At 38.3% G+C, this 25058-nt stretch overlaps 1 protein-coding gene across 1 annotated transcript in view; it reads left to right on the top strand.

Annotated features, from left to right (window-relative positions):
- The first annotated feature begins 1176 nt into the window (after positions 1-1176).
- The window catches only part of CLCA1 (chloride channel accessory 1), a 25346-nt gene continuing 1464 nt past the window's right edge, over positions 1177-25058 (top strand). The window contains exons 1-13 of the mRNA XM_004679534.2: positions 1177-1338; positions 5692-5832; positions 5984-6131; positions 8754-8859; positions 10154-10331; positions 13012-13230; positions 13753-13980; positions 17437-17611; positions 18591-18697; positions 20535-20750; positions 21314-21575; positions 22846-23016; positions 24675-24914. Coding sequence (XP_004679591.1) covers positions 1177-1338; positions 5692-5832; positions 5984-6131; positions 8754-8859; positions 10154-10331; positions 13012-13230; positions 13753-13980; positions 17437-17611; positions 18591-18697; positions 20535-20750; positions 21314-21575; positions 22846-23016; positions 24675-24914 — 2353 coding nt within the window. The remainder of the gene's footprint in view (positions 1339-5691; positions 5833-5983; positions 6132-8753; positions 8860-10153; positions 10332-13011; positions 13231-13752; positions 13981-17436; positions 17612-18590; positions 18698-20534; positions 20751-21313; positions 21576-22845; positions 23017-24674; positions 24915-25058) is intronic.

Genomic DNA, 25058 nt, shown 5'->3' on the forward strand with positions numbered 1-25058 from the left:
ATATATATATATATATAACACATCTTCTTGATCCACTCATCTGTTTTGGAACACTTAGGTTGTTTTCATAACTTGGATACTATAAATAGAGTTTCAGCTTTCCTTTCAAATTAGTGTTTTTTATGTTCTTTGGGTAGATACCTTGGAGTGGAATTGCTGGGTCAGTCCTTTAGCAGATCCTCTGCACTGGAGCTGTGAGTACAAGGAATAAGCCAGCCCTCATCTTCATCCACTACCACCTCCCTCAACCTTACACGTAGAGTTCCTGTGTCCTCTCCAGGTGTACCATTCTCCCCAAATCTTCACAAGTTCATCAGCCTAAATGATGCATGGTACCTTGCTTTTCACAGTGAAATATAAGTTTCATATTTTGTCTCCTTTATGAAATACTTAATAGTATTTATGTTGTTTGCTGATTATTTTAGTGCAAGTAGATTGTCTAAGGGTATACCAAGAGACGCTGAGGTCCTGTCATGATGAAGATAAAAATAAAGTTCACCAGGGAAGTGCACGGGACTATGGTGACGGCACACGGGTGACTTGGTGATGAGAAACCCGCGGGGATTACAATTGAGATGAAAAAAAAAATGTACAAAATGATGTAAAAAATAAACTGTTATAAAAAAAATTTAAAAATTAAAATTAAAAAAATAAAGTTCACCAAGAGAGATAACTGGATATGTGGTATACACTTAACAGATGATTATTAAAAATACAGAATAGGCAGGCCTCCACTGGGCAATTTGGGGATAGAGGGTGACATATGGTAATTTCTTGTCTCAGGCTCAGCAAATATTTGTAAGAAGTAAACAAATCTTTCAATGAACAAGCTGCTTGTCATCTGTCAGTCCTTTCAGGGAACCGGATCTGCACACTCCACCCTCTTTTCCAGCATCTGACATAGGTGATGACAACAAGGTTAATGAGTCTTTGAAAAAAAAAAATGTTTGAAAGGATTTTAGCTTGGCTATAGTTATTGTCCCTCATATTGGTGACAAATGCAAATAATGTAATAATTTGGGGTCAAAGGGTTAATGTCCTATGACAAACTACTGGTGATAGCTTGTAAAAAGGTGTAGTAGATATTATTGTATGTATATATATTTGCCTATATATATAGGGTAAAGAAAGATACTTCTAAACCAACATTTTCCAGAGAGAGGGAAATGCACAGCAATGAGGTCGCTTAAGACTTCAGTTTTCATCCTGGTTCTTCACTTTCTGGAAGGGGCCCTAAGCAACTCACTGATTCAGTTGAATAATAATGGCTACGAGGGCATTGTCATTGCAATTGACCCCAATGTGCCAGAAGATGAAACTCTCATACAACATATAAAGGTAAGTTCAAAATGGTAATTATCCATAATTAAAAGTTAAGCATAAAGTGAGAGAAACTGATTTCTCTAACTCCAGCTGTGTGACATTAGCAAGTGTCTCAGTCTCATGTCTCTCAGTTTCTTTAATTGTAAAATGGAAATATCAGAATTTAGTCATTAAGATTCTTGTAAGGGATGAGATAAATGCATATAACTCAGAGTTTGATACATTATTGGGATTAATACATAATTCCTACATTTATTGACTGTGGATTATTTCATTGAGAATTATTTAGTTCTGCACTAAGGCAGAGCCAGTTACATTTGGCAGATACTATGAGATGTACAGATAATTCCTTTTCTTGACTTTACCATTAACATATCAGATTTTTCTTATCTTCTTCTAGTTGAGAGCCCCTACTCTGTGATCCTGTATAGGAGCGCAGGATACAAATCTCTGACTTAAGAAAATGCCTATTTGTTCAAAGGGAGGTAACCCTAGATTTTTCTTGCTGTTTCTTCTGTGGGGGAAACTCAGGGAAGAAGACTCTTCCTAGTACAGACAGAGGTGACTAACTGGTATAAGGTGGAGAGATTAAAGAAAGGATGTTCAAAAGCAAATAGAATAAGAGGAGAGGCCTCATAAAAGAACACCTTGGAATCTGAATGTGGCACATTCAGAGGCAGTATTGAGTAATGAGTAAAAAGTACTGTTCTGTAATGAAGGGATAATTACAAATTCCTTCCTCATGAGATCAAATTTAACAATGCTGGGTAAAGGGTGTATGGGAACTCTACTATTTTTTATTAGTTAAATCTAAAAGCATCTCAAAAATTTAAAAAACTTTAAATTTAAAAGTCATTTAAAAAAATGGTTGCATTGTGCCTGTTATATAGCAAGAAATCAATAAGTGATAGGCATAGTCATCAGTTACTGGCCCCCCTTTAGTCCTTGCAGATGAAAAGGATTCATCCTCCTTGACCAAACCAAAGGGACTGAAGCTTATATTTGAACAAAATTCTTGAGTATGAATTCAAAAGTTTATAGTGCAAGGTCACTCCCAAAGATTCTTTACTTTGTGCAACAGCAAACCCAGAAAGCTGAAGGGTAGAGAAGAACATCTTTACTACCAAGAGGAATTTGGGGCTGGAAAATTGCAGCAGTTGAAGGGAGAATGGAGACAAGGCCATTAAATGGGAAGACTATCGGGTGTTGTTGCCAAAGGAGAAATGACAATTCACACCTTTTGAAGTCTCTCAACAATCAGAAAACTTGAATGAGTTTTTGATGGCCTCTGAAATTAGAAATGGTATCAGCAAAAATAAAATAATCACTTAGAGTTAGAAGTAAAGTGTAGGAGAAAAACGCAGCCATCATGATTCTCTCTGGCTAGACAGTGGGTGGGGCTCAGAAGCATGCCAGAAGGAAAACACAGAACTTTTGTCTAAAGACATGGTAATTTGTATTATTATGGGGCTTTAGAGCTTTAAAAGTGCTTTCACCTCCCTGTCTTGGTGGAGGGAGGGAGTTGGAGGGTTAGGGATCCCTGGGGATTCCTCCTGGAAATGTACTTCTCATATCAGTTACTAAATTAGCTTCTGGTATGAGTTTTCAATGAGCTAGGTATGAGATAAATGGTTTTCACATCTCCTCCATAACAGGACCACTTCGAAAGGCAACAGTGTGCTCAGGAACCCAAACTAAGTAGGTAGAAAAAAATGAGTTCCTCCCTACTGATATTCTAGATCTGCAGTTAAGAGACCACATAGTGGACTTTGCCACCTTCCCTCCCCCCCCCACCCCCCAACCTCTCACTTTCTACTACTAGAGGGAAGACTCCCCCTAGTGACTTCTGAAATCAGCTTTGAAATACTTGCTTCAGGCTCTAGACAGTGCCCAAGTTTTTCTATCCCTATATGACCAGCAGATGGCGATGCAGCAGTTCTAGCCAGAGGTAGTTCTCTCTCTCTCACACACACACACACCACACGGTAGACAATGGGAATTTAAGGATTCCTACAATCCATGGAAGTCCATACATGCTGTTGTGGCATTATAGTTTGTCATTATCCAACAAATATTTATAAAGCATCTGTATTATGTTAGCTGAAAAATACACAGTCCCTGAGGTTAAGGAATTATTGATTCATTTTATGATCTGTCATTCTTGACTTTCTCCAAATCTCAAACATTTAAATGTTTATGTAGAAATGAGGTCACATCTTGGAAAATCTTCTGGATCAGAAGTCAAACAAAGATTGCTTATCAATGTTTCTGTTAAACTCTGGAAAGCAAGAGCATTTTATCTGCTCATTCTTCCTGGAGGACACTGAATTTTCATACTTGAAATTCAAGTAGTAATATAATACTCTAACATAGGAAACCTTATATTTGTTCTGCTTATACTTGATTTTAGTGATCTTAGCTCAGTGTTTATTCTTTTTTAATGATATAATGTTAAATTCTCCTAATATTAAAAATCTGACATTTTTGAAAGGAAATACATTCAAACCATTACACGAGATTTTCAAACTAGCAAGACAACTGATTTTATCAAGAAAGGAGGGGGAAAATACTGGAGATAACATAAATTCCCCAGGTTTATTCTATTTAAAAGTGGCAGTGGCCCTCCCTGGTGGCGCAGCGGGTTAAAGCACAGCACTGAGAAGCCAAAGCCACTTCCGCATGAGTTCGATTCCCACCTGCCCGGGAGGAGACCACATGGCGTGGCAGACCTCTCCTGACCCGCCCGCTGCTCCCCTCAGCAGTGTACTTCGTTGATCTGCCTGTTCTGTTCCCCACTCTGTCTCTGGTGAAGCCTCTCACCGCCCCTGAGCCTCTGGCCTGTACCCCAGTTCTGTATGCACAAATAAATAAATCTTTAAAAAAAAAAAAAAAGTGGCAGAATAAGATTCACCTCAACATCAATTCAAGTACTGCTCCCCTCCTTACCCACCCCATCCCATATAATGATGATATGTTTCTGTTCCTAGAGTCAATCCCACTAAACACAGGAGTCTAGTCACTCTGGTCTGCTCCAGTGAGTACTTTCTTTCTGCCGTGGTCCATAGAGATCCTTTTCTCTTGTATGATCAGATTTTTTTCCATTAACATATACACATCATAGTAGTATCCACTAAACAAAACTTCCTTGCCCAGAGTTCCTCTTTTCCTAATTCTTTATTTCTCCATTCTGCTTTAATTTACACAAAAACTTCTTGGCCTGTTACATGTATTCACTATCTCTACTCCTTTACCTCCCACTTGCCTGGATTCACTTATATGAAGCTGTGTCCACTCAACTAAAATGGCTCACCCACTTGCCATTGCTATAGCTCAGTTCTAAGTTCTCACCTTACGTGTTTTCTCAGTTGCCCTTGAACCAATGGCCACTCCCTCCTTCCTGAAATACACCCAACACATGCCATCTGACTTCCTTTCTTGCACCAGCTGTTCTTTCTCATTCTCATTTGCCAGCTCCTAATCCCCCTAATAAATGCAGGGGTCTCCCCAGGACCCAGCCTTGAGTCCTTATCTTTTCTCTGTCTACACTTGAATTTTTGTATTGTTCAGTGGTTTTCAGTTCAAACAAACCCAAGCCCCTTTCTACAATATCTTATAATACTCCCCATATCTTGTCATGGTGCATTTCAAAACATCTGCAGAAGTATTTATAATGTTAATACTACAGCTCTTTCATTTCAGAGATCAGTAGATATAATTCGAAGAGAAATTATGTAATTATGACACCCCCTTATGTCTAGCACAGTACTATGAATAAATAAATCTTTTTATAAAATTTAGTTAACCCCCAAATTATCATAGGAGCCAACAGTTATTAAAACTGTATTCATTTAATTTGAAGTTTTTCCCCAGTACTACTTCATAGACTTTGAGACTTACACACTCTAATTCTCCATTTTTTAAAGATTTAATGATCCTTAAAATCCTTGAAGGAATAAATGAAAGTAAAGCTAACATTTCATAAGCATCGTGCTAAGCAAATTTGGTTCCATATTCTTTCTTGATATCAACTGATTCTCACATTATGAATTATAATACTGTCCATTTTGTAAATGGGGAAACTGAAGTTCAGAAGGACTTGAGGAAGTTTCCTGGTGTCCTGGAGTAAGGGGTAGAGGCAGGTTTAGTGTCTGCACCTGGAGTCTGCATTGGCAACTAATATACTATGATACAGAGCATGTGGTAAGTGCTCAAAAAGGCTAGTGAATACTAATGAAAGATATAGCCAGCCACATCTCTTTCCATCTTGATAAGTTATCAGTTTTTTGAAATACAGGTGCAAATTTGAATGATTGGCAATACCATCTGTTTTCTGTTATAATTGTGCTTGTTCTGTTCTATTTTTTCCAGGACATGGTGACCCAGGCTTCTCCCTATCTGTTTGAAGCTACAGAGAAAAGATTTTACTTCAAAAGTGTTGCCATTTTGATCCCTGAAACATGGAAGACAAAACCTGAGTACAAAAGACCAAAACTTGAGACCTATAAGAATGTGAGAATATCAAGATCTTCTTTCAAATTTGATTTTCTTCTGTGATTCCGATGTTTTCACCAAAATATTTTAGAATAAAATGTTATTTCAAAAAACTCCAGTATGATTTATGGAAAATTTGTAATGATGAACACTTTTTCTCAATTTTCAGGCTGATGTTTTAATTGCTAAACGTAACGTACAGGGTGATGATGAGCCCTCTACTGAGCAGATGGGAAACTGTGGAGAAAAAGGTGAAAGGATTAATTTCACTCCTGACTTCGTAATGGGAAAGAAGTTACCTATCTATGGGCCACAAGGTATGGTGAGAGATGAAGTATCCTGCTGTATCTTATAATTAGATTAAGTATATACTCAAAATAGATCAACACCAGCATTATCATTCTAAATTAAGAACATGTAAGCCAAATAAACTATTATGTTTTTAACTTAAAACAGGGGCTCATAATACTGCATTTCTCAATTATAAAATTTATTTCTTCAGAATTATAATGCAGATCCTGATTCTGTAGGTGTTGGGGTGGAACTAAAAAACCTGTATGTTAAATAACTTAAGTACTAGATAGATGATCCTTGCAATTCAGTTTGAGTAAAGGGAAAAGTCTGAGTAAAGGGAAAATCTAATATTCCCTGACAAAATAGATTCTGTCATTTTTGTGTGTTATATGGAGCAATTCTTGATTATAATAATAAACAAGCAATGGAGTATACATAGAAAATGTACTTTCCAAGTATAACTAAATGTGATTAGTTCTAAGTTAATGAAGCTTTCTTTACTGTCTTGAAAAGATGAGAACCTGCTTAATTTTCTTCATTTAAATAGGAAAGGCAGAGAAACAGACTAACAAATGACAGGATGATGGTGTTTGCATGCTCTATTCTCAAACACTCTAGAGCACTTACAGGCCTTATCAAAAATAGATGTCAAGCAAATTCTCTTCTTTGATGTTCTTTTACAAAACTCTGCCTATTACATAACAGAAAACCAAAAATTTCCTACATATGGCTTAATAAAGTTGAGTTGTGTTGATATACCTAACTGTCCCACCCCATTCTACTGCCCACTCCAGTTATCTTGATCATCACATATACTGTAATTCCTTTATCACTTCCCCTTTCTTTACTGTGACCTCACACCTGCTCCCTCATAATCTTCCCCTCCCTTTAGGAGGCCATCAATTGCTCCACAGCACCTGCAGAATGGTCAAAATCCTTGTGAGCTACTTAGGCTTCTTTGTCATGCACACTCTCAACTAAATCTCCAAATACAGCCTACCAAATTTTCTGGAATTTACATTTCAGAAAATCAAACTACATATGTCACTAAGATCAATCCAAATTTAACAAGCACTCTATGAATGATTAAGTTCTAGCCACTATGCCAAGAGATGACAATTAAATCCCTGGTGCCCACAGGGGTAAAGTGTCAGCACTATCAAGATATCCTTAGCCATTGAGGCATGAGTTCAATCTCTGGCCAAGGAGTTGACCCACATGGCACAGCAGACTCTTCTGTCTTGCCAGCTGCTCCCCTCAGCAGTGTATTTCAGTAGATTTGCCTATTCTGCTCCCCATCCTGTCTCTGGTGAATCCTCTTGCCCCTGCACCTCTGTTCTTGTATGCATAAATGAATGAAATGAAATCTTTAAAAAAAGGAAAAAAAGAAATCATGGTGCCTATTCTCATGGAGACAAGGGTCCATTATGGGAGACTATTTAGTAACAGTGCTGACAACAGAGGATGACAAGTGCCATATTGGAAAATAATGACAGTACAAAGGAGGGGTACTTATACTAGCTTAGCACATCAGTGAAGATGTCTTGGCTCATATGAGCTTGATTTTGAAAGAATAGTCAAAGGCAGAGAGAGAGAGAGAGAGTATTTCAAGTAGAGAAAAACCATGTAAAAATGGCCAGAGATCAGTAAGAGTATATTGTAGATCTGGAAAGTAAAGGAAGCTCAGGAATTGATTAAGATTTTAGATTTTTGAAAGTGGATAAAGAATAGCAGGAAATACGGTTGCAGAGGGATAGGTCCAAGAGGTTGGACTTAAACCTGAGCAATATAAGGGAGGCATGGAGGCCATGTGGATGGCTATTGCAGCAATTCCGGAGTAAGTGGAAATGAGATCGGAAAGATAAGAATATGTCAAAGTAAATAGGCAGAAGCAGAGTAGGCAGGCCTAAAGGTTTGACCAGATTATGAACCATGAAGGAGAAGGACCTACTGTGGATGCTGCCCTAATAGTCTTCTGGATGCCTCTGGCTCCCACAGCAGCCTGCCCTTCCCTCCATCACCATTGGCATGGACAGGTATTTTCGATCTCTACTTTTGCCTGCCCTCCACTAGTCGGGGAGCAGGTGGAGACAGTACAGTAGTTCATCTTGTTCTGAGCAAATGCCTGGCACTTACTAGGTGCCCAAGAAACATTTGCTGAGCCAGAATATGTACTTATATTTTACAGAAGTGTACACTTGTCATACTAAATTTCTCTTTTTAAGAAACCAAAACTTGGGCCCCCCCTGGTGGCACAGTGGGTTAAAGCACAACACTGAAAAGCTTAAGCCACTTCCCATGAGTTCGATCCCTGCCTGCCCCAGAGGAGATCCACAGGGTGTGGTAGACCTCTCCTGACCCGCCTGCTGCTCCCCTCAGCAGTGTACTTCATCGATCTGCCTGTTCTGCTCCCCACTCTGTCCCTGGTGAATCCTCTCACCCTCCACATCTCCGGCCTGTACCCCAGTTCTATATGAATAAATAAAAAAAAGAAACCAAAACTTGCAAAAATTACAGAGCATGTTCATAACACAACAAATTTATAACAAAGCATAACACAATTCAGAAGAATTACTTTGTCCCAGCCTGAAGAAATAATTTTGACATTCTTATTGAAATCAGGTATTTAAATTATTTTCTCACAGGAAGGGTATTTGTCCACGAATGGGCTCACCTACGATGGGGAGTATTTGATGAATATAACAATGATGAGAAATTCTACTTATCTGGTAGAAAAATCAAACCAGTAGCGTAAGTATATTTTGATCTAACTTTTCCCATATTACTTGATATTGGAACCAAATTTTCTTGTATTGATTAATTTAAATTATGTTTATTTTCATTCTCAATTAATATCTATTTTCAGATTCCCATAAAAGTACCATTTCTGTTCACTTTACAAGTGCCTCTGTCTGCAGCTATAAATCATTTGCCTCATGTATGTGTGTGTGCATGTGCAGGTTTTTATGAAAGTCCATACACACATGCATAACTATAAAAAACTATAAAAAAAATTATAACTGTAAAAAAAACCCACAGGTGTTCAGTGTCTTTATCACCCAGATTTAATGACATAAACAAAACTAATGAGACCCTTCAATGTCATGAGAGAAGGTTATCTTTGTAGATTATCAGGATGAGTGAGACTTGGAGGGATTGTGAAATTTACCTGAAAAATGAACCAAATATTAAAACAGAAAATTTCTCCAACTTGAAATAATCCATGTAGTAAAAAGCAGACTGAAACCATGGAAAATACCTTTTGCCTGTTGTGATTTTTATGGGGTAGCTCTCGCAACTAACAGTTTCAGTAAATATAAACTGCTTTACAGTTTATATGTAGAATCATAAACCATAAGAAACTTTCCATTTTAAGGAGATCACATATTTCAGATACTGAAACCTGACAGATGGCATGAAAAAAAATGTACAGATACAGCTTTCCAAAATTAAGTAATTAATTGCTGTACTTTCTACTTTTTTGTTATCTTTCCAGATTTTTGATAGTGTTCATACAGTGTTTACATGCTAAAAAGTAAGACATGTTGGAGGAGGAAGCATCCACTTATAAAAGGCAATAGGATTCATTAAGAAAAACTTAAAAGTACCTAGGAACATTCAAGAGCCACACAAAACTATCATATAAACTAAACAGGAAAAATAGCAACAGGAATCATCTGCATGCCTTTTAAGGGAAACTTTTAAGAGGACTTCTGACTGTCCAAAAGGGACAGGATGAAAACAGGAGGTGTCCAGGGAATTTAACTTTGCTAATTCTCATGCCAGCTACAGCCACACTCAGCTGTTCGGCTGCACAAAAAATCTGACACTGTTTTGATACTATTTGGGGGGCCTCTTAAGATACTTTCTAGCAGACAACAACAAAAATAAATCTAGTAAGAATTTAGTGATTGTGCTATTATAGGATGTATTTCTTTCTTGGATTATGAGAGGAAACCATTGACAAGTCCATCTGTCAGAAACTGACCAGTCTAACTCTCTCAAATGATCACATGACCTAAATATCTAACTAATGTGTTTTCAGGTGCTCCAAAGCGATTGCTGGGGAAAATAAATATCTGCAATGTCAGGGAAACAGTTGTGTTGAGAAAGCATGCAAAATTGACAAAAAAACCGGGCTGTACAATAAAGAGTGTGTGTTTGTACCTTATGCTGTCCAGAAGGAAAAGGCTTCCATCATGTTTTCACAGGGGGTTGAATCTGTAAGTATACTCTTCTTCTTCTTGATACTTATGAAGGTAGTAAGCATTTTAATCCCATGTACTGCAAGAGGGTCCAATTTCAGGAAATTATCAATGAGCAGCTGATCCTCAGCAGGAGAGTTCTGTGGGAAGACAAAGTCAGAATAAAGTGCTGCCGTTACCTGTATGCCTTCCTGGGCTCCATTCTCACTTCTCTATCATCTTACTCTCACTTGCTTTTAGGTAAAATACTAAGCATCATTTCAAAAGTAAAGACAGACAAGTGCAAAAGTTCTTAGTTTAAAAAAGGCATTTTACCCAAGGGTATCAGAGATTATCGTGAATAAGATGGATAGTCTTTCTTTAAAAAAAGATTTATTTGTTTATGCATACAGGACTGGGGTACAGGCCAGAGGTGCAGAGGTGGTGAGAGGATTCACCAGAGTGTGTTCTGGGGAGCAGAACTGGCAGACTGACAAAGTATACTGTTGAGGGGAGCAGTAGGAGGGTCAGGAGAGGTCTGCTGCGCCATGTGGGTCACCTCCGGAACGGAGATGGAACTTGCATCGAGGCGGCTGCCTTACAGTGCTGAGCTTTAACCTGTTGTGCCACCAGGGAGGGCTGAGATGGGTAGTCTTTTACTTAACTTCCAGGGTGCTCTTTTTAGCCTGCTTATTTGCTTTAGGTTGTTCACAGAAATTTTCTATCTTTTTAATAATGTGGTGCCCTCAAAGAGTTCATACATAGTTTTAGTAGCTTTTTCTTGTTTTTTTTTTTTTCAGTGACCAAGTCATAAAATGAACTTGCCTAATTACTTATCCATATTAATTCTAAGTATATATGCAAATTTGCAAAAACTAAGATTAAGATAACTTACTTTAGTGGGAATCTTCTCTTCCAGTTTCTTCCATAAAATTATATTTTTGCTTTTGGGATAGAGGGTATAGTAACTTGCAAAAGTCTGTCAATACCATTGAGCCATAATTTTTTCTTTAAGATGTATTTATTTATGCATACAGAGCTGGGGTATAGGCCAGAGGTTCAGGGGTGGTGAGAGGATTCACCAAAGACAGGCCCACTGACCAAGTATACTGCTGAGGGAGCAGTGGGTGGGTCAGGAGAGGTCTTCCGTGCCATGTGAGTCACCTCTGGGCGGAGGGGATTGAACTCATGCTGAAGTGGCTTTAGCTTCTTAGTGCTGTGCTTTATCCCACTGCACCACCAGGGAGGGCCCTGAGGCATAAAATTTTAAACGGTGATGTTCTATGGTTCATCAGTCCCCCCTTAGTCTGTCTGGTGTGGTAGTCCACTCCCACACTTGTACGTACAAACACTTCTAAGATGGTGTAGAAGTTAGAAGTCTTAAATTAACCATGAACTTCATGCTTAGTAAAGTAAGCCAAGAAAGAAAAGGAAAAATACCGGATGGTGACACTCATAGCAGGAGTATAAAGGACCAGGGGAGAAAATAATAATAATGAACAACTATATATCACAGGCATTTTATCGGGGTGGAGTGGGGAATGGGATAAAAAATGGGGGGGGGGTGGAAGAGTACTGGACTATGGTGATGGCACACAATTGATTTGGTGATGGGAGGCCCACAAAAGGATTACAACTGAGATGGAAAAGGGCACAAAATGATGTAAGAATAAACTATTATATTATTATAAAAAAATAAATTAACCATGAACTTAAATTGGACACACAGTCAGGTTTGGGAACTTCTGCCTATGGTTCACACAAAAGTTTTTCAGGTTCCTGTGCAATACTGACAGTATGCAAAAATTACTAACGTGCTCAAAAAATGTAAACAGAGGGAAATTTTATAGTTAGTGATTGCTTTTTAAATTACTGAATCTCATGTTTTAGATTTTTAATTGAATGCAAATAAGTCACTAAAAGGAAAAATTGTCACACTTTCTTTGTATACGGATCCTTTTTAAATCCTCCAATTATTAAGAATATAAATACGATGGGGACAATCCATTTATCAGCAGTGCTAGTGCTGAGCCTACTGCACATGTTCTGTGTTTTTGCATAATAACAATTTCCATTTTATAAATAAAATAACTGAGGTATAGATTAGGTGTGATTATTTATAAAATGATAAACTTCTACTGAGCTTTCATTGTGTCAGACACTTTTAAGGAAGCAAAATTTAATGAGACTCATTTTTGTCACATATGGACTGATGACCCAGTAACATCTTGCTGAAGTTTCTACAAGGTACAGCATTGAGTGGAAATTTGTGGGGGGTGGAGGGCTCAAGGGGTCAGGTTGTCATGGGAAAAGAGACAAGAAACCATTTTGAATGTGATCATTGACTGAAATATGAAGGTGGAGTTCAAAATGCAGGAGAGAAAGTGGAAATCCTTGAGAATGGGAAGCATAAGCAAAGGCATAGAGATATAAAATAGTTGGCAAGTATAAGAACTTATAGGATCTAATTGGAAATTTAAAAAGCCAGAATAATGATGGAGAGTGAAACAAAAGTCCAAATCATGAAGACTGGTGTTTGCTATATGAAGTAACCTGATTGTAATATATGAACAATGATAAACCACCAAAGAGTTTTAAGTACAGGAGGAAGATTTCTCACGCAGAGAATCAGACCTAGCTGATTAAACTATTTTAATTAAATTAAACATTTTTAACAACTCATTTACTGTTCTCATTACAATTTCATTGATAATTTCAGGTGGTTCATTTCTGTACAGAAAAAAACCATAACAAGGAGGCACCAAACCTGCAAAACAAAAAGTGCAATCTCCAAAGCACATGGGAAGTGATCCAAGCTTCTGAAGACTTCAAGAAAACGACTCCTATGACAACACAGCCACCCAGCCCCTCCTTTTCACTGCTGCAGATAGGACAGAGAATTGTGTGCTTGGTTCTTGATAAGTCTGGAAGCATGGCGGTATGTTCGATGATGGTCCTCAGGATGCTGGTTTCACATTTGTATGATCTGATCTGGACCACAGATTGGAACTGGTTGGAAATAAACCCAGTCCTGAGAGTTAGGACAGTTACAGAAAAAAATCATTGGCATGGGAAGAAGCCAGTCCACTGTACTTAACAAAAATTTAGAATCAAGTGTATCATACACCAAATTAAATTATCTTTCAACTATGAACAAGCAGCTGATGAACTGAACAGACATATTATCTTTTATGCTTCACTGTCACTGCTAAGGTCTACAGAACCAGTACCAAAGCACTGAACTAATGATAATCTAATCTGACTTTTATCTTTTTGGGTATTAAAATACAACCCAAAGATGTTACAAATATAAAGTAGAGATTTCCCCTTAAAGATGGATGTGACTTGAATAAGCTTGTCATTTATGTGATGTTGAAAATAGCCACTTCCAAATTTCCTGTTCTGTTAAGTCTGCCCACCTAAACCAGTCTGACTGCTTTTCTTCTGCTTCTCCATTTAGATTGATAGCCGCCTTCAACGACTGAATCAAGCAGGCAAACTCTTCCTGTTGCAGACTGTTGAACAAGGGTCCTGGGTAGGGATGGTAACATTTGACAGTGCTGCCTACGTAGGAAGTGAACTCATACAGATAAACAGCGGTACTGACAGAGACAAGCTCACCAAAGCTTTACCCACTGTGGCCTCAGGAGGAACATCCATCTGCTCTGGGCTTCAAACTGCATTCACGGTGAGACAAGTTCCACTACTGAATTTTGCCAGTGTTGCAGTTAATGTTTTCTACAGAATTCCTTTTTCCAATTTTTTCATACCTTCCTAGTGTCTGGCTGATGTAGAACTGCAGGCAAAACAGTGATTCAATTAATGCAAAATTATTTGCATTACTATTGCTAGCTCTTTCATTCATGTTTTTGTACTTTTCTATATCTGTGCATTCATGCTTTTCTGCATGCATGTTTGCATCCAAAATACTCATAGCATGCCTTCTACAAGGCATACCTTCTACATACTAGGCATTAAGACTACAATTAAGGCCAAGCAGACACCTTGCCTCTATAACAGAACTTGTGATCTTATTGGAAGAGATATTAACCACAGTCACACAAGTAAATATAATTCATAAACTATAACAAGTACTAAGGAGTAAAGTTACACAGGTATATAAGTAACACTTCTATGAGGAAAAACAAATGCATTCTGAATTCTGATAAACATTGAGGTAGCTAAGTATTCCAAATGTCTGGGCATGTAGGACCTCCTTTTGAACAAATATTTTACTATTGACATTATGTACTGCAATTATGATTGTATTGGGGAGTCTATTCAAAAGCTATCTGATTATCAGCTCACTTCATCCTTCAACTTAAATAGCATTGTCTCCCCATTTTCAACAGAATTAAGGATAACATTTCCTAATATTTAAGATCTTTCTTAATCTAGCCTCTATCTTTCTAGGCTTCAGTCCTCTCTTTGAGGCTTCCTATGTTTAAGCAAGTTGGATCACCTGTCTGAACGTCACACTTTGCCACTTTCCCGCAGCTCTGTCTCTTCCTCCCTTGGTATCTTGAATCACACACATTCTTTACGAACACCAACCTACTTTTTGACAGCATTCCTGACCCAGTTAACTCAGTAGATTCTCTTTTGAAGTCCTCTGACTTCTAAAAGAATTTATCATAGGACTTCTATGCTCTGCTGTCTTTTTTGTTTTTTAAAAAGACAGGTTCACTAAGAAAAGGAGAAAATGAGAGGCACTTTCATTGTTACAGGAGCGTGCAGGAGAATGCCTCTTAATCGAAGGCTTTACTTGAGCAAAATCCTTCTTGAGGCTGCTGGCAAAGTATCTTTCACAGAGGAGTTCTCATTACGTTCAATTATTTGATTGCATTAATAACACCTGCTGCTTAATCACCTCCAGTATAGAAAACAGTGTTCTATGTTTATTCAGAGGGTTAGTCCCATGAAACAAAGAATGGAAGGGTGGGAGGAGGTTTGTGTTAGCTCTCCAGTGTTGGGCAAGTCTGCCCTCTGTCTGCTTGTTGTGTTTATGACATGTCCATGGAGCTGGCCCAGATTCCCATGAAGCAGCAGGAACATTTCATTTTAGCTCATGCTGTTTGATGTGGACCCTGGACTCAACCATTTCTTCAAGTGTTGTTTCTCTCGCTCTTCTATTCCTTCTTAAAATCCAGATCCTAAACATGGTTTCTATTTTGGCTCAGTCAGTTGTCAAGCCCTTCTTCAAACACTTGTGTATGTCTGGGTTCTCTAGTCTTTGCTACTCACCCCAACTTTGATTACAAAAGCAAATGAGGAAAAACTAAATCACGGATTTCTCATTCTGAACTCTTGATATGTAAAATCCTATGGGAGATGACTAAAGCCAGATGGCTTGGTGCGGTCAAGAAAGAACCTACTCCATATTTTCTGTTCAGATGTATGAGAGAAAATGAGGGAATTAGAACACTTCTCCTGTCCAATAGAGTCCAGACGTGGAGTTGTAGGAGTTTGTGTGTGACTTTTTGGGTGGTGAAGTAAAGGGTCTTGGATCCTACACTGTCTTCAAGGTTCTCAGTGGCCCCAGCTTATGAGCCCAGGCAGGAGTGTCCTGGTCTTCTGGCAGTCTGGTGAGGATGATCACTGGATGTTGCTTGTTTTTTGTTTTATCAGGGCCCGTTGGTCTTCCCAAGCTAACTCACTTTCACTATTGCTCTCCTATTTGAAACAAGACACTAAACACCCTCACATCCTCCAGCCAGTATTTGGATAGGCTGTTCATCCCTCAGCTTTATGACAAGATGACCGTTTAATCTGCCTCTGTCTCCCCTATAGGATATATTGGAACCTGTGCATGTTTTCCATGACACATAATGGAAACAATGCTTGGGATTAGGAAATCCAAACTGGGTTCTTTTTCAGGCCTCTCAGGCTCCACAGCTTAGTCATATGGTCATGTGCACGGTTGATAGGTTCTTGGTCCCTGGGCTACTTCACATAAATGCAGTCACTGTTGTATTGGCTTCCCTTCTGTGGTAGCCCCTTCTCAGTTCAAACAGAGTGGGACACATCTCTGCTTTTCTTTCAACCAACTTAAGATGCCTTCCTTTCCTGAGAATCTAGACCAGAAAGGGGAGAAACTTAGACTTGGTTGCTTATTTTTCTTACTCTTGTGCCTCTTTTTTTTTTTTTTTTTAAAGATTTATTTATTTATTCATACAGAACTGGGGTACAGGCCAGAGGCTCAGGGGCGGTGAGAGGCTTCACCAGAGACAGAGTGGGGAGCAGAACAGGCAGATTGACGAATCAGGCAGATTGACGAATCAGGCAGATTGACGAATCAGGCAGATTGACGAAGTACACTGCTGAGGGAAGCAGCGGGCGGGCCAGGAGAGGTCTGGCTCGCCATGTGGTCTCCTCCGGGGAATCGAACTCATGCGGAAGTGGCTTCAGATTCTCAGTGCTGCGCTTTAACCCGCTGCGCCACCAGGGAGGGCCACTCCTGTGCCTCTTTTAAGGGGAGTATCAGCCCTTGCATTTCTCTTCCTATTTTTAAAGTCTACTTTTCCTTCTATTATAATCTCATCCAATATTGGCCAGAACGGGTATTTCTGGTCTTTGTCTTCCAGGACCCACTGAACATAGGTGTCCTGGCTCCACTAGGAAATAGGGATGAATAAGAACAAAGTTTTTGCTTTAACCAGGGGGGATATTAAAATTGATAATAACTGACTATCAAAAATTAATGCCAGCCATAAGCAGCTGGTCTGGTTAGACTGGTGAATATCGAATAAACTAAAATCTATCTTGGGTCTAAAATCCCCCAAGTAGAAACCCCTTGAAGTGAGGTTGGTTTCTGAAGGCATCTGAGAACCCCTGAAAGTCTATCAAGAAGAGAAATCATGAAAGGTAAACTAGAAAGATTCTTTTTGCTGTTTCCCCAGTGCTGCTCCAGTCCCACCTTATAGAACCCTCTCTGCAAGGCTAAGAGAAAACACCACTGTCAAGTTCCAGGAATGTTGCTAATTTAAATTTGCATCATTTCCAGACAAATATTGTTTGGTCCTTCCCAAACACTTCTGAAATTCCACCCTCTGGAATTTCTCTGCTCTACTCCTAAAATTGAAGTTTCCTCAAGCAACTTTGCTGCCTTGAGTCAGATAACTCATACCCTGAATTATGTCCTTAGGTGATTAGGAGGAAATACACAACAGATGGAGCTGAAATAGTGCTACTGACTGATGGGGAAGACAATACCATAAGTGGGTGCTTTAACCAGGTGAAACAAAGTGGAGCCATCATCCACACAGTTGCCTTGGGACCCTCGGCAGCGCAAGAACTGGAGGAGCTATCTAAAATGACAGGTGAGTCATAGCCTCTGACCTCTTCCACTGCACAGGTATCCAGTTAACTTGAAGAGAAAGAGAAGGGTGGGATAAGGACAGTTAATGGTAATTTTATTGGGCCACTGGCTGTTCTTGCTCCCAAATGACCATTAGCCCTGACTCATCCATTATTTTATGGCCTTGGTTTTAGGAATAGTGCAGTCTGGAAAAGATGAGACCAGCACAGCACCCTGATGAGGACTTGGAACTCTCTTCCCAAACACTTTATAAAGACTGGGAAGAATCTGATATGTTAATTAGGAAACACTTCCCATTGACAGCAGGTCAAGACACCCTAAGGGATAACTGATAAGCCACTGGTTACATGATGCCATGACAAGTGTGCTTTATTAGCAAGAGAATAAAACATTAAGAAGAGAAGCTTTATCTGGTGAATAAGGGTACAGGAAAATATGAGTTGTGATGTTAACAAGGAGGGGCAGAGGAAGGGCAAAATGACCTGCTGGAATCACACACCCAAGGTCACTCTGAAAATGTAAAGATGATGCAGTTTCTCTATAGAACATTAATGTGTTGTGCTTCTAACTCCCATACACAGACAGACAGTTAAAATAGACCCCATGTGTCCTGACCTCTTTAGCAGAGTAGATGGGCACACTTTCTTTTTAAACTTAGGGTCAGTCATTTGGCTTCATGGGTTCTCCCATATGTTAGTATATGAGCTTCATAACAAGTTTTATGACATTAAATTTGGTCTGTCAGCTAATTTGTAAAAAGTGGTCAGTTGACTGATGTTGAAATTATTTAATAGGGTTATAAAATTCTTGTCAACTTCTGAGTTTACCTAGATACCTATTTGGTGTTGATATATTGACACTTCAGTAGCCTATACGATGATTATTTTGTATATTATGCTATCTTAATAACCAAAGTGTTGCAATAACTAAAATACCTGCTTTCTCAAAAAGTAACTTGTGATAATATAATTGCATTTTAGGAGGTTTACAGACATTTGCTTCTGATCAGGCTCAAAACAATGGCCTCATAGATGCTTTTGGGGCGCTTTCATCAGGAAATGGAGCTATCTCCCAGCGTTCCATTCAGGTCAGAGCTCTTTCTCATGTTTTTAAAATAAAGATAACCATTAAAATCTCCATTTTGGCTAACAATTTGAAATTATACATTTTTCTAGTAGTGAATGCAAGTTAAAATGGAAATTTCAGTCCAGTAGTAAACATTATTCATAAAATGCAGCACTACTCATTTAGACAAGGCAATTTGTGTTTGTTGAAATAATGCTAAGTGATTTCCCCCATAGAATCTAACAACATAAAACATGATGGATTCAAAATTTATTTTTAAACACCTGTTAATAAGTACTGGTAAAAATATAATTGGCTTAGAATTATCTTTGGAGTAGATAATTGCAATACACATTTTCTGGGATAAATCTCCAGGGATTATTTACTCTCTTTTCCCATTACCTCAAGTCCCCAAATTTGCCAAGATTTTCATGTATTGGCTGGAAAATGCTTTGTACCATGAAAATAGTGACAATTCAACACCTGAATCCTGGCTTACGTCTTCCATTATCTGTAACCATAGACAAAGAACTTCACTCTCTGTCTCAGTTTCTCAGTCAGATATAACAGAAAACTTCCACAGATCTTTCTCATTCTAAAATTTCAAAATCAAAATTTTAAAAATCTTAGAACTTTAGAAAAAGAACAAGTGTATCATAAAGTACTCTTCAGTAGCTGCAAAAATTATTTACATGAATTTCTAAACTAGTGTGAGTGAATAATCAACACTCAACTGGGTGAATTATACTTTTACCATGAAACTTTGGATAAAGGTAAAGGAAAAATATAATGACAGCCAAATACTGACAGATATCTAAAAATGGGCTTTCTAGTCTGCCAATGTAGCATTTATTTAAAAAAAGACATCAACAACTATATTTGTATGTGCTATTCTACCTAAGATTAAAAAAAATTAAAGAGCCTGGTTTAGAAATGGGAAGGATGCTTAAGAAAAATAACTAAATTAATGAAAGTATACTCAAGTAGTTTCTGCCTATTATTTTTGTATTTTAGAAGCTTAATAAAGAGAGAGAAATGAGGACTGATTTATTCACCTGCTATAACAATCAGATTTATCAGTCCTACCTCCAAATAGACATTTCAGTATGTAAGGCCATAATTTATCTATGATCCTAGATACCTTGAAAGTCATCCTATCCTCTAATGAATTATCAATTTAAGGACAATAAATAATCATCTAACAGAAAATGCACAAGATCTCATTTCTATTGAAGTCTTGTTAACCCTTTTCTACCTCAATCCCTGCTCCAAAGTGCCTTAACCCATCTCCAAACAAGTCACCATTAGCCATGGACTTGCTTTGTTTATATTTACAGCATTTACATTGGTTATCTGCAATCCACATGTGGTTGAAAGTAAATGTCAGTCAGTCCCCTCAGGGCTTCTAGTCTAATTCTTGAAATGAACTGTATACACTAGGAAGAGAAAACAATGTAAGAATGAGATTTTATAGGAATTCCTAGAAAGATGAGGCTATTACCAGCTGATCAGAAAGTGATAACTTAAGTAAATTTAAGGGTGGGAAATGCTTAGACAAATAGAGATAAACATATAGACTTACAGGAAAACAAGAGCATATTCTAAAGTCATAGACTTGGGGATTCATGAGGATCACTTGGGGAAGTAGTCTGATTTGTGTGTAAGAATAAACATTATGGCAGGTAAAACTAGACAGAAAATTTGCCGTGGGATTGTAATATAGCCTAAATACCAAGTCAAAGACTCAGGCATCAGTGAGAGATTTTTAATAAGGCAACTCGGAGTTGTGGGCAGAATTGTAAAGGTTGTATAATGGAAGCAATATTTCCCAGAAAATAAGTTGTTTTTTTTCTTAACAGCTTGAGAGTAAGGGCTTAACCCTCCATGATACTCAGTGGATGAATGGCACAGTGATTGTGGACAGCACTGTGGGAAAGGACACTATGTTTCTTATCACCTGGACAACAGTCCCTCCCCAAATCCTTCTCTGGGACCCCACTGGAAAGAAACAAGAAGGAATTTTGGTGGACAGAGAATCCAAACTGAGCTACATCCAAATCCCAGGCATTGCCAAGGTAGAGAGTCAACCTTTTTTCCTCTGACAATTTCTTAAAAAAAAAAAAAAGAAAGAAAGAAATGTTGACAGTAATTATAGCTTTAAATGTGTATGGTTACTGAGAGTCAATACTTAATAAAAAAAAAAAAAAGGAAGAAAGAAAAATTTTCATCTAATGGAAATCACAGGTGAAGAGAAAGGAAATTGGTGGTGTTTTCTCCAAGTGCTAAAAAGGGAGTCTTCAAATTATATAGTAGCAAGATGCAAAATGATCCTTGAAGTTTCAGGGTCATGGAAATTATTTCATCTACCCCAAGAACCCATCATTTTGATCCTGTTCTTGTGAAACCAAGATAATGATATGGACACAAGATCTGACTTGATTTTCTTCAAGTAGGGGTTTTCTTAACAAGAACATGCACATAGAACAAATAGCAAAAATTTCTTTGACTCACAGTGCAATGATCTTAGATATGCTTGCATTTGCTTGGACTAGCTAAGCTCTTCCTATAGGTGGCACTGAACTCAGCAGTATGACACCTACAATTATTCCTTAGAAATATCTCCATTTGTTTTGATCAGGTTGGCATTTGGAAATATAGTCTACAAGGAACTTCCCAGACCCTGACTTTGACTGTCACCTCCCGTGCATCAAATGCTACTTTGCCTCCAGTTACAGTGGCATCTAAAATGAACAAGAACACAGGAAAATTCCCTAGCCCTATGATAGTCTATGCAAAGATTCACCAAGGAGCCACACCTATTCTCAGGGCCAGTGTCACAGCCCTGATAGAATCCGTGAATGGGAACACAGTTACCTTGGAATTATTGGACAATGGAGCAGGTAACCACCCAACCACCTTTCTTTTTTAAAGGCAGCCGGGGAACAGCAGGTAGGAGTAACCTAGTGAGAATAGAAGCAGAATCCAGCACTAGGGGTTTGGTTGGGAGAGTCCTTTGTTTCCCATAAATTCCTATGTTTCAGAAAGTCAGATATTACTAAGAATGGCCAGCCTTCAGCTTTTGCAAAGCCAAAGATTTATAAGTGGCTCAAGCTCAATAGGTTCATAGACTCCAGGAAGTAGCCAGAGGGATTTCACACTCCCCAAATTGGGAAGGAGGGAAATAGGTATTTCATGTTAGGTATTTGTGTGAAGATTTTCTAGATATAATATGTACACATACATTTATCCCTTCATAATTGTCTTTACCGCCCACTTTGAGATATTATTATCCCTACATTACAGAAGAAACTTAAGCTTTTACATTTAGAAAGCAACATTTCTCTTAGCATGATTTTGTTCATTTTGGGAATATAAATTACCAAAGAAAACAAACTGACAAAGCACATCAATCATGATTCTTATACTTTGTGAGTAATATACTATTTACCAGAGGAAATAGAGGGTAAGGAAGAAGGTATTTGGGAGAGGAGGGAATAGAACAGTGACAATAGGGCATTGGTGGAGAGTGAGTGAAACATGTCAGTAATGGAGGTATGAAGTACTCCTAAAATTATAGTTATGTAAACAATTAACAAGTGAATTTTGAAAAGCAGCAGAGATTCCTGTATTTATGTCAACTTCATATTATCTAGCTCCCACAGTGAAATCTTGCCCATTTAAATCTCTAACAGAAAAAGAGCATTCTATGCATTTTTAGAATGACCCTGATTGCTTTCTGTGATGCAAATAACTGAGCTAAACAAATTTTATAATTTCTTATCTAAATGTACCCTGCGGGAAAATGACAAATTTTAAATAATAATGCTATGACATTTTTTCTCCCAATTATATATTGCAATTCAATTCAACTCAAAAGATATTTATTGAGTAATTAGTTATCTTATGTTATGGTAAATATAACAGACACATGACATGACCTGTAATTTTAAAAGGAAAGACAATTCAGCTCGACAAGATGCACAAATAGGAAATAAACACAGAGACATAGGTTAAAAAAAAGTAGACCTCATTCTTAACATAGTCAAATCTTAAATTTTTTTGAAGCTATTGCTTTTTTATCTATGCTTTTTTAGCTCACATATAAATTGGAATTGTAAACTGTTCAGTTGCCTTTAAGATATCCAGTAAATCCCTCATTTCCCTGTCAAGGTGCTGATGCTAGTAAGGATGATGGTATCTATTCAAGATACTTTACAGCTTATGATGAAAATGGCAGGTACAGTGTAAAGGTGAGAGCCCTGGGAGGAAGTACTGCAGCCAGACAAAGGGCAACACACCAGCAGAATGGAGCCATGTACATACCCGGCTGGATTGAGAATGGTAAGTGCCAGCACACCTCCATTGATAAAAAAAGGCTTGGGTGGTACCCAGAGGAAACCCTTAAGCCTATGGGAAGAATGGTGCAGGATTAAATCAAGGTTTCTCAACCTTGGCATTATTGACATTTGGGATCAAATAATTCTCTGCTTTGAAGGGCTATTGTAGGCTATTTAGTGTCATTTCTGCCTATTACCCATTAGAAATCAGAAGCAGCCCGCCAAAATCATCAGGTAACATCCATTGTCTCCTAGATGGCATAGGGAAAGGTGCTTTAAAAAGATGCCATTGTCTCCAAAGCTTTTTCACATATTTCAGCTTATTTTCATTTGTCCTTTTTTGAGTTATGGGAAGAAGGCAGGTGGAGATAGTGGTTATATCTAGTTTTATACCCAGTGTTTTACTGACATTAGTACCTCTCATTCTTCTAAATACCCTGTTTTACAGATGGGAAAATAGAAGCTAATGAGGTTACTGATCTACATAACTATAGTGATAGCATGCATCTTGGTATTGGGAAACCATGTTCTTCCTCTATCCCTATTGGTGACTCAAATACTAATCCCAAAACCAGATTAATGTAAACCACATATGAAGACCAATCTGTCTTTATAGCCAAAAGTTTTTTTTTTTATTTTTATTTTTTAAGATTTATTTATTTGCATACAGAGCAGGGGTACAGGCCAGAGGTGCAAGGGTGGTGAGAGGATTCACCAGAGACAGAGTGGGGAGCAGAACAGGCAGATCTACGAAGTACACTGCTGAGGGGAGCAGTGGGCGGGTCAGGAGAGGTCTGCCACACCATGTGGTCACCTCCTGGACAGGCGGGGATCGAACTCATGCAGAAGTGGCTTAAGCTTCTCAGTGCGGTGCTTTAACCCGCTGCGCCACCAGGGAGGGCCTATAGCCAAAAGTTTTAAGCACCAATGAAGTAGCAAAAATAAATCCTGAGTGGTGTCATGATAGGGCGTTATATACTAAACTTATTGGAAAAGAGAGAGCCCTCTCAATGAGTAGGACAGTGTCTTATTTTCAATCCCAGGTTACTTTTCTACAACCTTTCAACAAGAATGCAAATAAAACTGGGACTGTTATCTGAACTAGGTTCCCATGCATTTATTGAGAAAAAAATCAGAAACAAAATTTTAAAGTACCTAACATAAAACATGTCAGAGAAACTGCAATCTAGTAAGATAAAGCACAAATGTGGAGAAAGCAAAAAAGGCATGGGATGGATAATGAAGTTAATTCTTGAAGGCCCAGATGATGGATTACAAGATAAAAAAGAAAACTAATAAACCAACATTCGGTGGAAGAGATTTTGTAGAGCAATTTGAGAATATTGAAACAGAAGTAGTTTTAATGTCTGGGTAATATAAGGATAGCTAAAAAGATGGGAAAGAAAATTTCAGGAAAAATATTGTGAATATAATTCTAAAAGTGATTCCATTATGCACCCACAAAATGGCTAAGATTACTTGATTTTTTAACTTTTTCCCCTTTGATGCAACCTGCTTTGGAATCTTTATTCCAATTAGTTAACATGAATTCTATGTGTGGGAGAAAATAGGGACAAGGAGAGAGTATGAAGAGGGTAACCTGGTAACAAAAGAGGGAACAACACAACATAATGGTGTTGCTTATCATGTAATGTAATGCAGGCAAAATAAAATGGAACCCACCAAGGCCGGAAATTAATAAGGATGACCATCAAGGCAAACAAGTATGTTTCAGCAGAACATCTTCTGGAGGCTCATTTGTGGCCACCAATGTCCCAATGGCTCCCATACCTGATGTCTTCCCACCTTGTCAAATTACCGACCTGAAGGCACAAATTTCTGGGGAAAGTCTCATTAATTTGACGTGGACGGCACCTGGGGATGATTATGATCACGGAAAAGGTAAATTAAAAAAGGAGTGAACCCTGTAATGCTTGGGAACCAAGCAGAGGTGCAGAAGGGGGTGAGGCAGACAGGAATGTTGTCATGTACATAGAAAGCAGAAGGGTCTTGAATGCCCACTGGCATGAAAGGGCAAGATTGTTT

Source organism: Condylura cristata, unplaced genomic scaffold (genome assembly GCF_000260355.1).
Source record: "Condylura cristata isolate star-nosed mole 26May11 unplaced genomic scaffold, ConCri1.0 scaffold00008, whole genome shotgun sequence".
Lineage (NCBI taxonomy): Eukaryota > Metazoa > Chordata > Mammalia > Eulipotyphla > Talpidae > Condylura > Condylura cristata.